Here is an 11,754-nt window from a genome sequence, read left to right on the forward strand (position 1 = left end):
TTTTAGTAGAGACAAGGGCTCGCTCTTGCTCAGGCTGGTCTCAAACTCCTGAGCTCAAACCATCCACCCGCCTCGGCCTCCCAGAGTGCTAGGATTACAGGCGTGAGCCACCGCGCCCAGCCTGACCAGCCCTCCTCGACCTGAATTCCACAAAAGAATTATACCCTAATGCTCCCAGGCATCGTCCTCTGTAAGAAAATACAGTTGGCCCTCTGTGTGCGTGGGTATCCATGACTTCTACATCTGTGGATTTAACCCAACTAGGATGGAAAATATTGGGAACTGAACACGTATCAACTTTTTTTCCTTGTCATTATTCCCCAAACAATACAGTATAACAACTATTTGCATAGCATTTACAATGTATTAGGCATTATAAGCAACGAAGAGATGATTTAAAATATACAGGAGGGTGTGCGTATGGTATATGCAAATACTACGCCACTTTATATAAGGGATTTGAGCATCTGAAGATTTTGGTGTCCAAGGGAGTCCTAGAACCAATCTCCTATGGATATTGAGGGACAACCATCATTTCTTCTGTTCTCTGACTCAGCATTCTATCCTTGGCAGATGTGAGAAAATAGTCACATGAATATTTTTTGTAAGGCCTAATTTTCCTATGGAACCCTGGTTAACAAAGGCTGAGGTACTTATAAAAAATATTAATAATAAGGACTCTCTCATGCATTTGGACAAATGTCCCAGTCATCTTGTTAAGTAGGACAAGCAAAGTGCATGCTAGCACATATGCTACCTTTTGTGTAAATGAAGAACAGGAATAAAAATCTATATTAATATTTCTTCAATTTGTTTTAAAAACTCTGGAAAATTTCTATAATAAACTAATAGGAATGGGGATGGAGTGGAAACTGAGTCAACAGGGGCCCACTTGGAGGTACGCCTCTTCCCCCTGCCCCCCAATCTGAGAGAGCAAAGCTGTATAAATCTGTTTATGACTTTTTGTTTGTTCATTTGTTTTAATGAGACTCGAGGTCTCACCATGTTGCCCAGCCTGATCTGGAACTCCTGGACTCAAGTGATCCTACCACCTCAGCCTTCTGAGTAGCTGGGAGTGTGGGCATTTGTGTGCCCAGCTGTTTTGGGTTTTGAACCATAAATGTGATAGCTATTTAAAAATAGTTTCTGGCCAGGTGCAGTAGCTCATGCCTGTAATCCCAGCACTTTGGGAGGCTGATGCAGGAGGATCGCTTGAGGCCAGGAGAGTTCAAGACCAGCCTCAGCAACATAGCAAGACCCTGTCTCTACAAAAACATTTTTAGAAATTAGCCAGGTGTGCTGGCATGGGCCTATAGTCCCATGTAGTCCCAGCTACTCGGGAGGCTGAGGTGGGAGGATGGCTTGAGCTCACAAGTTTGAGGTTGCAGTGAGCTATGATCATGCCACTGCACTCCAGCCTGGGCAACAGAGGTAGACCCTCTCTTCAAAAAAAAAATTATTTTATAAAAACGTAAAAGGGGCCAGGCGCGGTGGCTCACGTCTGTAATCCTAGCTCTCTGGGAGCCCGAGGCGGGTGGATTGCTCAAGGTCAGAAGTTCGAGACCAGCCTGAGCAAGAGCGAGACCCCATCTCTACTAAAAATAGAAATAAATTATCTGGACAACTAAAAATATATATATAGAAAAGATTAGCCAGGCATGGTGGCGCATGCCTGTAGTCCCAGCTACTCGGAAGGCTGAGGCAGGAGGATGGCTTGAGCCCAGGAGTTTGAGGTTGCTGTGAGCTAGGCTGACACCATGGCACTCTAGCCAGGGCAACAGAGCCAGACTCTTTCTCAAAAAAAAAAACAAACAAAAAAAAACATAAAAGGGCTACTATCACTTTATCATACTACCTTCCTGAAAGTCTCTCCATTGCTCCCCATTGTTCCCCCTCAATGGTTCATACTCCTTCCCTTGGCCTATAAAACCCCACTTGACCTGGGTCCTCAGTCTGTATTTCAGCTGACTCTGTCCTCACTAACCATCTCCCCCACCAAGATGTCCTCTCTCTGCTACTCACAGGTGTTCCTCCAGCTTCCGTTTCAGCAGGATGGGCTGGGGGAGAGAGGAGACACAGATGAAGGGGGGGCAGGTCCAGAGGTCCGAATTCCTTCCCAGGGTGAGGGTAGGGGGCGCCATGGTACTTACAGTGGCCTGTATGGGGCATCGGGCAGCAGGGGAGAGAGAGAGGAGGGTTATTGGGGGCCTCGAGAGAGGGCCAGGCAGGGAGGAGGTGGGCACTCACGTCCTCGGTCTTGCCCCCCTGCTCCTGCAGGGCTTTCTGCAGGTCCTCCACCTGGGCCCGCAGCTCCGACAGCTGCTGCTGGTTCAGCCTGCATGGGTGGGGGGCCACTCAGTGCCTGTGCCCGCCCCCGGCCCCCTGCGCGCACGCAGGACCCCCTCCGCGCGCCCCCCTCCGCCGGGCGCTCACCGGTGCTGTGTCTCCAGACCGTGGCGCGCGCGGTTGGCCTCCTCCAGGTGGCGCTGCAGCTCCTCTTGCCGCTCCCGGTCGGCCGCCTCCTGCCGGCACAGCCGCTTGTTCTCCAGCTCCAGCCGCAGGAGCGTCTCCCTGCCGACTCAGGAGGAGTGAGCGGGCCTGGGGACGGGTCACCCGGCAGCCCAGCTCGGGGTCCGGGGTGGCTTGGCAGGGAGACCAGGGAGGGGAGCTAGGGGCGGGACAGAGCCCTGGGGAAAAGCCCAGCCAGACCATGCATGGGGCAGCGCTGAGAACCTAGGAGCGGATCAGACTCCGGGGGGGGGGGGCAAAGTGGGCGGAGCTCTAAGCTGGGCCGGAGGGTGGAGCCATGCAGGGGCGGGGCCACAGGGGTGGATTAGAACACGCGTGATGGGGCTACAGCAACGAGAGCAGCAGGAATGGGAAGAGCTGGGGCGGGATAGTAATCCCGGCAGGGCACAGGGGATTGAATTTAGCAGGGGCTACACTGAGGACAGGGCTGAACCCTGGGGGCCTGAGAGCAAAATGGGCGGGGCTAAGGTGTAGGAATTTTTTTCACAGGGAGTGGAGCCAGGTGGGTTGGACCTAATTTGTGTACTGAGGATGGATCCTACCTCACCAGATAGGGCTAGGGCCCCGGGCAGGTAAGAGCCGAGTTAGGAGTGGGCAGGTATATGAGCCGGGCTAGGACCTGGAGCTGAGACCAAGCGACCCGGGGTAGTGATGGTGGGAGCACTGGGGCGGGGCTGAGGGCTTTGGCAGGCCTGGCTAGGGCCAGAGCTTTGAGCGACCCCGCAATACCTGAGTTCTGCAGGTAGAATCTCCGCTGCTAAGTTCTCCACGGCAGGTGAGGTGGGATCAAGCGAGGGGTCTGGAGAATGTGAGAAGTCTTCAGATCTCTGTGCACCCTTGTCCCCGCCCCTAGTCCACTTTGCAAGGATCATCTTTGGGGGCTCAAGTTCCTCCAAAAGCCTGGCTTGACGGCAGCTCCACCCCAAGCTTGGTAGGGAACTGCGTGTCCAGGGTATGCTTTTGCCCCACCCAGAGCCCCTGTCCTTCTCTCTGATCTTGTCATCTCTTTCTGGCCACCTCCAGCCTTGCCTAGCTCTGCCCGCAGGCTAGACAAGCTCTGGGACACAGTATATTCTGCCTGCCTGAACATCACCCCAGGCCAGGTAAGGCCCCAGGCCACCCCTCCTCCAGGCCCTGGGATGGGGCTCCAGCTCACCAGCCTGAGTCAACCCCCGCGGCTGCAGCTGGGCACAGCGCAGCTCCTCATTGGCCTCCCTCAGGGAGTCCCGTTCCGCCAACAGCCGCTGCAGGAACAGGGTACAAGATGCCACATGGGAAATGCGCTACCCCCAGGATAGGCAGGGCGGACTTAGGCCGTGGGACCTCAGCCTCACCTCCTTCTCCTTTGCCACTGACTCATACTTTTCCTCCAGATTTCGACACTCAAATAGCCATTTCTCAGCCTTCATGGCCTCTTCTTGCCGCTGGCCCTGTAGTTCCTGCAGCTGCACAGAGGGGAGGGTTGGAAGGAGGGGCAGGGACTGAGTACAGACCGTAATTTTTCCAATTCACGATGGTGCTTTCCACTATGTATGTTAACGGTGAGAACCCACACAATCATTCTGTTTTTCGCTTTCAATAAATTACAATCTCCTATCAATTACATAAGAGATTCAGTACTTTATTATAAAGTAGGCTTTATGTTAGATGATTTTGCCCATCTGTAGGCTAAGGGAAGTGTTCTGAGCACATTTAAGGTAGACTAGGCTAAGCCATGATGTTCAGGTTAGGTGTATTAAATGCTTTTTTTTTTTTTTTTTGGAGACAGCGTCTTGCTCTGTTGCCCTGGGTAGCGTGCAGGGGCGTCATCATAGCTCACTGCAACCTCAAACTCCTGGGCTGAAGGGATCCTCCTGAGTAGCTGGGACTATAGGTGCACGCCAAGACGCCCAGCTAATTTTTCTATTTTTAGTAGAGACAGGGTCTCGCTCTTGTCAGGCTGGTCTCGAACTCCTGAGCTCAATCAATCCCTCCACCTTGGCTTCCCAAAGTACTACGATTACAGGCCTGAGCCACCTCGCCTGGCCTTAAATGCATTTTGAACATGATTTTTTCAACTTATGAGGGGTTTATCCGAAGCTAACCCAACGTAAGTCGAGGAGCATCTGTACAAGGTGAAGGAGTGGGGCTGGAGGGACTAGCCTCAGAGAACTTGGAAGGTCAGAGCTTAAAGGCGGGAAAGGGTTGGGCTTACAAACCCAGGAGGGTTGAGCCCCAGGTAGGTTGAGGCAGGAGGATGGCTTGGGCCCAGGAGTTTGACGTTGCAGTGAGCTATGATGATGCCACTGCACTCTAGCCGGGCGACAGAGCCAGACTCCCGTCTATTAAAAAAAAAACAAAACCAGAAGGGAGCAGCCTAGATGGAGGGACGAGGCTCAGAGGGCGTGGCCTATCTATATATGAGGGAGGGAGGGGCTGAGAGCAGCGTGGAGGGCGGGCCAAGGTGAGGGAGGCGCGCTGCGAGGGGCGGGGCCCCTACCCTAGTCCCGCCCCCGCCCCGCCCCCGCACCTGCCGCCGCTGCGCCTCTAGCTGGGCGCGGAGGGAGCCAGCCCTGCGCAGCTCTTCCTCCAGCTGCCGCGTGCGCTCCGCGTGGCTCGCGTTTCGCTCCTCCAGCTGCCGCACCTGCCGCCGTAGCTCCCTCAGTTCCCCCAGGCGGCGCTGGCAACTGGTCAGCGTGGCCTCCAGCTGCCCGGCGCGCTCTGAGGACTGCCTAGGGGAGGCGACAGGGAGGGGAGTGGGCTGGGGTCTGTGGTCAGGGGTCCGCTGGGATTCGAGGCTCTCGGGGCAGGGGAGGGTGTCAGCCTGGGGCGTTTGGGTTCAAGGTGAAGTGATCATGAGCATCAAGGATGAGGCATCAGCCCGGGCCTGGTGCTGTTGGGGGCCATTAGGCAAGTGGTTAGCCCAGGGTTATAATCCGGGATCCTCTGGGGTGGACTGTGGGGACACAGAAGGTCTGTGGGGTTACAGGGGAGTGATGGGGGCCGAGAGGAGACTGAGCATTCCCCAAGGACACCTTGTGCTGTGCTGTGTGTCAGGAGCACTCTGGGGTCCTTGGAAGGGCAGTGGGGCAAGGTGGAGTCCACTTGGTATTTTAGCATTATAGCGTCACAGCAGAGCCTTTGGGGTTAACAGAAGGCACAGTGGGGTCACAAGGGACTGCAAGGTAATTGCATTGTGGAGTCCTGGAGGATAGCGTGGGATCCAGGGGCACAATGGGAACCGAAATGGTGCAGCGGAGTCTGGTGGGGCCACAGAGATGTTATAGGGTCTGGGAAGCATAATATGGGATGACAGGGACACTGTGGGGCTCAGGGGTACACGGTGGGTCCAGAGGGTCTAGTAGGGTCCAGAGAATGTGGTGGGGCTCAGGATAGTGCAGTGAGGCCTAGAGGGTATGGTGGGGGTCAGGATGGATCTGTGAAGTCGAAGGGGGCATTGTGGGGGTTCACTGGACATTTGGGGGTTACAGAGGTACTACGGCCTCAGAGGAGAACTTTGGCAATGGTGGGGACGTGTGGTGGGCACCCAGGGAGCTGCCACTCACCGCAGCTCATCCATCTCATCCTTCAGGGCCTGCGCCTCCTGGGCCAGGCTGGTCAGTGCCTGGTTCCGCTGCTGCAGCTCGGCGACCTCCCGCTCCAGCTCTGCGCAGTGCAGACGCTCATCCTCCCGGCCACTCTCCAGCCTGAGGGGCGGGGGAAAAGGGGCATATGAAAGGGCTGCCCTCGCCCAGGTACCCTGGCCTGCCAGGCCCTGTCCCCAGCTGGCCACACCTGAAGTTCTCCTCCTGCAACTGCTCTAGCTGGGACTGCAGCAGCAGAAGCTTCTTGGCAGTGAGACCGGTGGCGCCCTCGCCCTCTGGCCGGCCCACCTGCTCCCGCAGCGCCGCGTTCTCCTGCGCCAGGCTCTGCTTCTCCTCCAACAGGAGCACCAGCTGTGGGCCGTGCAGGTGGATGAGCTGGGGGCTGGGAGGGGGGCTGCTATGCAGGCAACCCTGCCCCAGGAGCATCTGTGCACCCCCCCACACCCCACATCGGCCCCACCTGCCGCTCCAGGTCGAGACAGCGCTGCCGAAGCTCGTCCCCCTCCTCAGCCTCCTCGCTTAGGAAATAGTATCTGCGGGACTGCGGAGATGGGGAGGGCAGTGGTGAGGAACTCAGGGATCCACAAGGACAGGAGTGGGGGGTGAGGGGAAGACTGGGATCTCTAGGGGCAGAGAGGAAGGAGCTGAGGAATCCTTAGGATCTAAGATAGGGCTGGGACCCCAGGGAACTGGAGAAAAAGCAACCTTCCCTTAACCCTGGGGACCTGGCAAGGGAATTGGGTAACACCCTGGGGCTGGGGGTGGTTTACAGGCTTAAAGATAAGCCCCTCCCCCTTAGACAGCCCTGAGAATTGGTAATGGGGTTGGGACCTTTAACAAAGTTCCCCACCCCTTACCTGGTTATCAAAGTTGCCATATGTCTCTGGCGACAGGGAGTCGGGGGTGTCTTTGGTCATGAGCTGTAGGATGGGTAGAGGCATTATGATGAGCTGGCTCTCTGAGGGTGGCCTTCAAGGCATCTGCCATTCAGCCTGTGAACATCTCCATCCCCCTGTCCTCAAGGCTAGCTCTGCCCAATAACCCCATCCCTGAGGCTGCCCTCCTGCCTCCAGCACAGAGGGAGGCCAGGTCTTTTGACTCTGGAGCCTGCTAGATCGTGACTTGCGCTGCTCAGAGCTGGCAGACACATGAGACAGAGATGTCTGGCCAACTGAGGTCCAGGCAGAGCCCAGACCTTACCAGGGCAGGACCTGTGCCCACTTGCCTCTGCCCTAGAGATGTCCCCTCCCCTGACTGAAGCTCCTCAATTGTCACACTGGGCACCCCCACCCACCTCCTGGATGGCTTCCATCACCACATGCTGAACCGATTCCTCCAGTGTCATGATTCTCTGGATGTGCTCTGAAGATCAAGGCGGGGGAGGCTGAGACCCGGAGGTGGGTTGGAGAGGAAGGAGGGCTTCCTCAGACCACCCCCAGGGACCCCCTGATCTCCCCCGCATACCCTGCTTTTTCTCGCAGCTGATAGCACAGCCCAGCACTAGCTGAAGCAGCTTGCCGAGCTCAGCAGGGTCTGAGAATTCACCAATGAGGCTTACATCTGGGAGGTGCTGTTCTGACACAGGATGCGCCAGGACCTGAGGGCAAAGGGAGGAGAGAGTGTCAGGGGCTCGCAGCCCCTCCCCCTTCTCCCAGCAACCCCCTAAATCCCTTTACAGTTACTCACATCCTGGGAGTATTCCACCAGGCTGTGTAAGATCATCTTCAAATTCTTGACCTAGGGATAGGTGAAAAGTCATGGACAGGAGTCCCAAGGTCCCCACCTAGAATCTCATTCCCTGCTCATCTCATCCTGTTTGGCCCTATTCTGTCTGAATGTGCCCTCCCCTAGGGGTGACCTGTCTGGCTGTCTGCCCTTTTTGTCTGCCTGATCATCTTGTCCACATGTCCCCAGAATCTAGTCATTCCTCACCACCTGCCCTGCCACCCTTTGGCTCTATCCATGCATCCAGCTTCATCTCTCACCTGAATTACTGCACCAGCCACCTCTTAGCTCTTTCATTCTTGCTGCCTACACTCCATTCCTCTCCATGCAGCCAGGGGGAGCTTTTTAAAGCCCCAGCCAGGTTGTATCTTTCCTTGGCTAAAGCCCTTCCTTGACTCCACTGCACTTAAAATAGAATCCACACCCCCACCACGGTCTGCCAGGCCCCTGGTGACCTCATCTGCTACAATGCTTGCCCTCTTGCTCTCTCTTCTGTACTCCCCACCATCCCTCAGCCCCACCAAGCTTATTCCCAACTCGGGGCTTTTGCATTTGCTTTTCCCTGTGCCTGGAACACCATTCCTCCAAATGTCACATGGAAATCAGCCCATGTCCAGTAACCACCCACCCACTCCCTCGTCGCTATCTCTCATGGCCCTAGTTTTATTGTCTTTGTAGAACTACTGGCATCAGAAGTTAATTTTGGTGGTTGTGTAAGTATTGTCACTAGAATGATGGCTGTGTGAGGGCAGGTTTTGGTCTGTGTTATTTCTGGCTGAATGCCAATGCCTGGCACACAGTGGGTGCTCAATAGATGAATGAAAGAACAAATAGTTGGCTGATCACCAGGCATCTGTCTCTCTTCCTGGCCAGGTCTGTCTGTCCATCACCCAGGACATGTGTCTAGCTGACCCTTCTCTGGTTATCTCTTCACCAGTCTGTCCCCTAGTCATGAGTCCACCTGTCACCTTCAGCTTCCAGTTGGGACCTGGGTCGTCTGAGATGCCCTGGAGCCATGCCTCGTTGAACCAGGAGGGGTCTCTGGGGGCGAGAAGGTGGGATGAGCTGGCTGTGGGACCCTTTTGGGACCCTCCCCCTCAGCCCAACTCACATCTGGTTCAGCACATAGGCTATTGCGAGGCCGCTGCTCAGGTCCTGGGGGCTGGCACAGGGGGGCGAAACGTGGAACGTCTGCAACTGAGGGGTAAAGGAAGGGACAACAGGACAGTCAGGGCCTGGGACCACCGAACCACTCTCCTTTTGCAGACTTTTTTGGCCAGCATGATCAGGCAGGTGCTGGCCTGTTGCTCTACCATGCCTAGTCTGCGAGGGAGTGGCTTCTGCTCACCTGGGACCGGAGGGGGCGTGGCCTCACTTCACCTCTGCCCAACAAACCCCAAGCGACCAGGCCAGGGCTGTACCACTAGTCACCAGGTCCCCACAGGCACCACGTGACCAGACCGACTCACCTGTGCCCTCGCCCCACGTGAGCCAGCCACAGAGGGGCGTGGCTTCACCTGTTCTTTCCACGTAGACCTGCCACGTGACGGGGGCAGGTGCTCAGACTAGAGTCCAACGGCCCAGCAGGCCGAAGACTTCCCTTCACCTCCCAGCCCGAGGACGAAAGGGCGGACCTAACCGGGACCAGGGATCCTGGGCGAGAGGAGCGGGCGCACACCTGTCCCCAGCCCGGCGCCCAACCTACCCAGGTGAGCAGAGACCCGCATAGCTTGGCTTTGTCCACGCTCATGGCTCCCGGTTGGATTCGACCCCGGCCACTGAGCCCCCGCGCCGCAGCAGCCTCCGGGTCCGCCACCAGCGAGCGCCCGCAGCCCCGACCTCCCGCTCGGCCTAGAGCGCCGCCCCGCCCCGCCCCGCCCCCTAGGCTCAGGCCCCGCCCCGGGCACATGATCTCCCGCCGACGCCCGCTCTTGTCTCCAGCCCCGCCATCTTGGCTCCGGGCAGGGATCGGGCGCCCATCAGTGTGGCCCATCCTTGCGCATCGGGAGAGTGGCCCCGCCTCTCCTCCCCTCGCTCTTTTCGGGGGTGAGAAGGTCCTCACGATCCTTCTGAGGAGGCGCTGCCCCACCCTATTATACAGGCGCATTCACGTCCTTTCCCTACAACTGGAAGAATTACTTCTGCCTAACCACCTTATGATCCGAGCCTTTATCTGTGCGAGGGAGGGGCGAGCCTCAGCACTTCTTATGGACTGGGAGGGGGCATCCTAAAGGGGTCTTCCCGGGCGTACTGCCCTAGGGGTGGACGAGGGGTCCCAGGTGTGGTCCTAAGCTGAGGGCAGGAGGGGTCAGCCAGACACATATCCTAGGTGATGGACAGGACATGCCCATCCTGGATCCGTCTTCCAATGACCTTTCCCTGCGCCTTCCCCAGGGGCGCGCCCGTCATTCCCCTGCCTCAGATCCCAGCACCAGGCCGAAGCAGAGCGTCGCCCGCAGCCCACCAGGGGGCGCACAGACCGCAGCAACGCTGCCTGCTGGGAAGAGAGTGGGCCCACCCCAAGACCCCTGGGGCTGTGGAGGAGGGGAATGCTCAAAGGAAAACGGTAACGATTGTAATTATCGATAAAATCGCAGTCACCACGTATGGAGTGATTACTGTATGCAGTACCTGTGCTAAGCGATTTAAATAAATAGACGATTGAATCCTCCCCATGACTCTAGGTGGCAAGTGCTGTTTTAATTCTCGGTTTTGCCAGCGAGGAAACACAGAGGCTCCGGGTGGACCAGGCTTTGAGGGGAGGGGTAAAGCCCAAGCCCGCGCCCTTTGACCCCAGGGTCCCTCGGCAGCCCCTCCCCAACAGGCGGGCCAGGTAATGTGCAGTAATTACAGGTCATTAGCTGTACCCTGAGGGAGGGACGGGCTCTGCCTTGGGGGCGGGTCCAGGTTGGAGGGGTGGGGCGCTGTTCCCATCCACCCTGAGAGTTTGGCTCAGAAGACCCTGCTCTGGAGCAGGGTAGGCAGGGTGACAGCAGACACCTGCCTGCTTCGCAGGAACGACATAGTCAGTACCAGACACCCGGTTACTGCACACAAAGATGTGCAGCCGTACGCACCCGGGGGCCTCGGAGGCTGGTCCACACATCCCCAACCGCCTCCCTCCGCATTGTTTTCCAGACTCCAGCCCCTGGGAGCGGGTGGGGAGGGTAGAGGGGAAGGGGACAAGGGCTGGCAGCTCTGGCTTCCGGACTGTGCTGTCTTCCGGCGGTCGTGGGAACAGCTGCTGCCGACTCCCGTATCCTGCACCCACCGGAGGAGAGGGTGCTGCCAATAGGGGGAAACAGGGCCACTCTGTCCCCAGGTAGCACTGGGAGGTGAGCCTGGAACCAGGACTGTTACAAGGATAGGGGGCTTGACATGCAAATATTTGGGGTAGGGGTTGTAGGGACCTTGAAGTTTAGGGGAAATCTGGGAAAACCCAAATATTTAAAGAATAGACTTAAATTGTTCTAATGTTGGCCTGATGTTATGGGCCTCCCAGATGTTCAGAGACACAAGAGTCCCAGACTGAAAAAAGATCAGGGTGCCCTCAATTTGGGGGAGGAGCCACAACCCTTCATTTTGGGGCAGCAGGGAGTCCCACGTCTGTGGGAAAGGAAGGGACCTTCCAGGTTGGCCAGGAAAAGCAGCAATCCTGGTTTTGAAGCGCAAGGAACCCCACTGTGGGGGGATCCAGGTACTTTCACTTCAGCAAAAGGGGCCACAAACTCTCCATTTTTGGCAGGGAACCCATATTTGGGGGAAGGATGCAAAAGGTAGCCCCAAAGTTTGGGGTATATTCTGGAAGCCTCCACTGGTAGAGGCAGAGAGCCCCAGTGTGCAGGTCTGGGCCAACAGCCCCCAGCTGGTTTGGGGACCCCACCCCCTCTCCTGCCTGTTTCCAGGAACAGCTGGG

At 56.9% G+C, this 11,754-nt stretch overlaps 1 protein-coding gene across 2 annotated transcripts in view; it reads right to left on the reverse strand.

Moving 5' to 3' along the window:
• The window catches only part of HOOK2 (hook microtubule-tethering protein 2), a 12,325-nt gene extending 2,591 nt beyond the window's left edge, over nt 1–9,734 (reverse strand). Inside the window, exons 1-18 of one of the 2 annotated variants that reach the window (XM_012641407.1) lie at nt 9,544–9,734; nt 8,950–9,035; nt 8,807–8,879; nt 7,800–7,850; nt 7,578–7,710; nt 7,408–7,475; nt 6,971–7,033; nt 6,574–6,654; nt 6,304–6,464; nt 6,075–6,215; nt 5,039–5,240; nt 3,864–3,974; nt 3,686–3,773; nt 3,259–3,328; nt 2,434–2,571; nt 2,248–2,335; nt 2,151–2,156; nt 2,023–2,057 (exon numbers count right to left, since the gene is read on the reverse strand). In XM_012641407.1, coding sequence (XP_012496861.1) covers nt 2,023–2,057; nt 2,151–2,156; nt 2,248–2,335; nt 2,434–2,571; nt 3,259–3,328; nt 3,686–3,773; nt 3,864–3,974; nt 5,039–5,240; nt 6,075–6,215; nt 6,304–6,464; nt 6,574–6,654; nt 6,971–7,033; nt 7,408–7,475; nt 7,578–7,710; nt 7,800–7,850; nt 8,807–8,879; nt 8,950–9,035; nt 9,544–9,588 — 1,640 coding nt within the window. In that variant the 5' untranslated portion in view covers nt 9,589–9,734. The remainder of the gene's footprint in view (nt 1–2,022; nt 2,058–2,150; nt 2,157–2,247; nt 2,336–2,433; nt 2,572–3,258; nt 3,329–3,685; nt 3,774–3,863; nt 3,975–5,038; nt 5,241–6,074; nt 6,216–6,303; nt 6,465–6,573; nt 6,655–6,970; nt 7,034–7,407; nt 7,476–7,577; nt 7,711–7,799; nt 7,851–8,806; nt 8,880–8,949; nt 9,036–9,543) is intronic. The other variant, XM_012641408.1, reaches the window with a different exon arrangement.
• Between the last annotated feature and the right edge of the window lie 2,020 nt (nt 9,735–11,754).

Source organism: Propithecus coquereli, unplaced genomic scaffold (assembly GCF_000956105.1).
Source record: "Propithecus coquereli isolate 6110/MARCELLA unplaced genomic scaffold, Pcoq_1.0 Scaffold164, whole genome shotgun sequence".
NCBI classification, from domain to species: domain Eukaryota; kingdom Metazoa; phylum Chordata; class Mammalia; order Primates; family Indriidae; genus Propithecus; species Propithecus coquereli.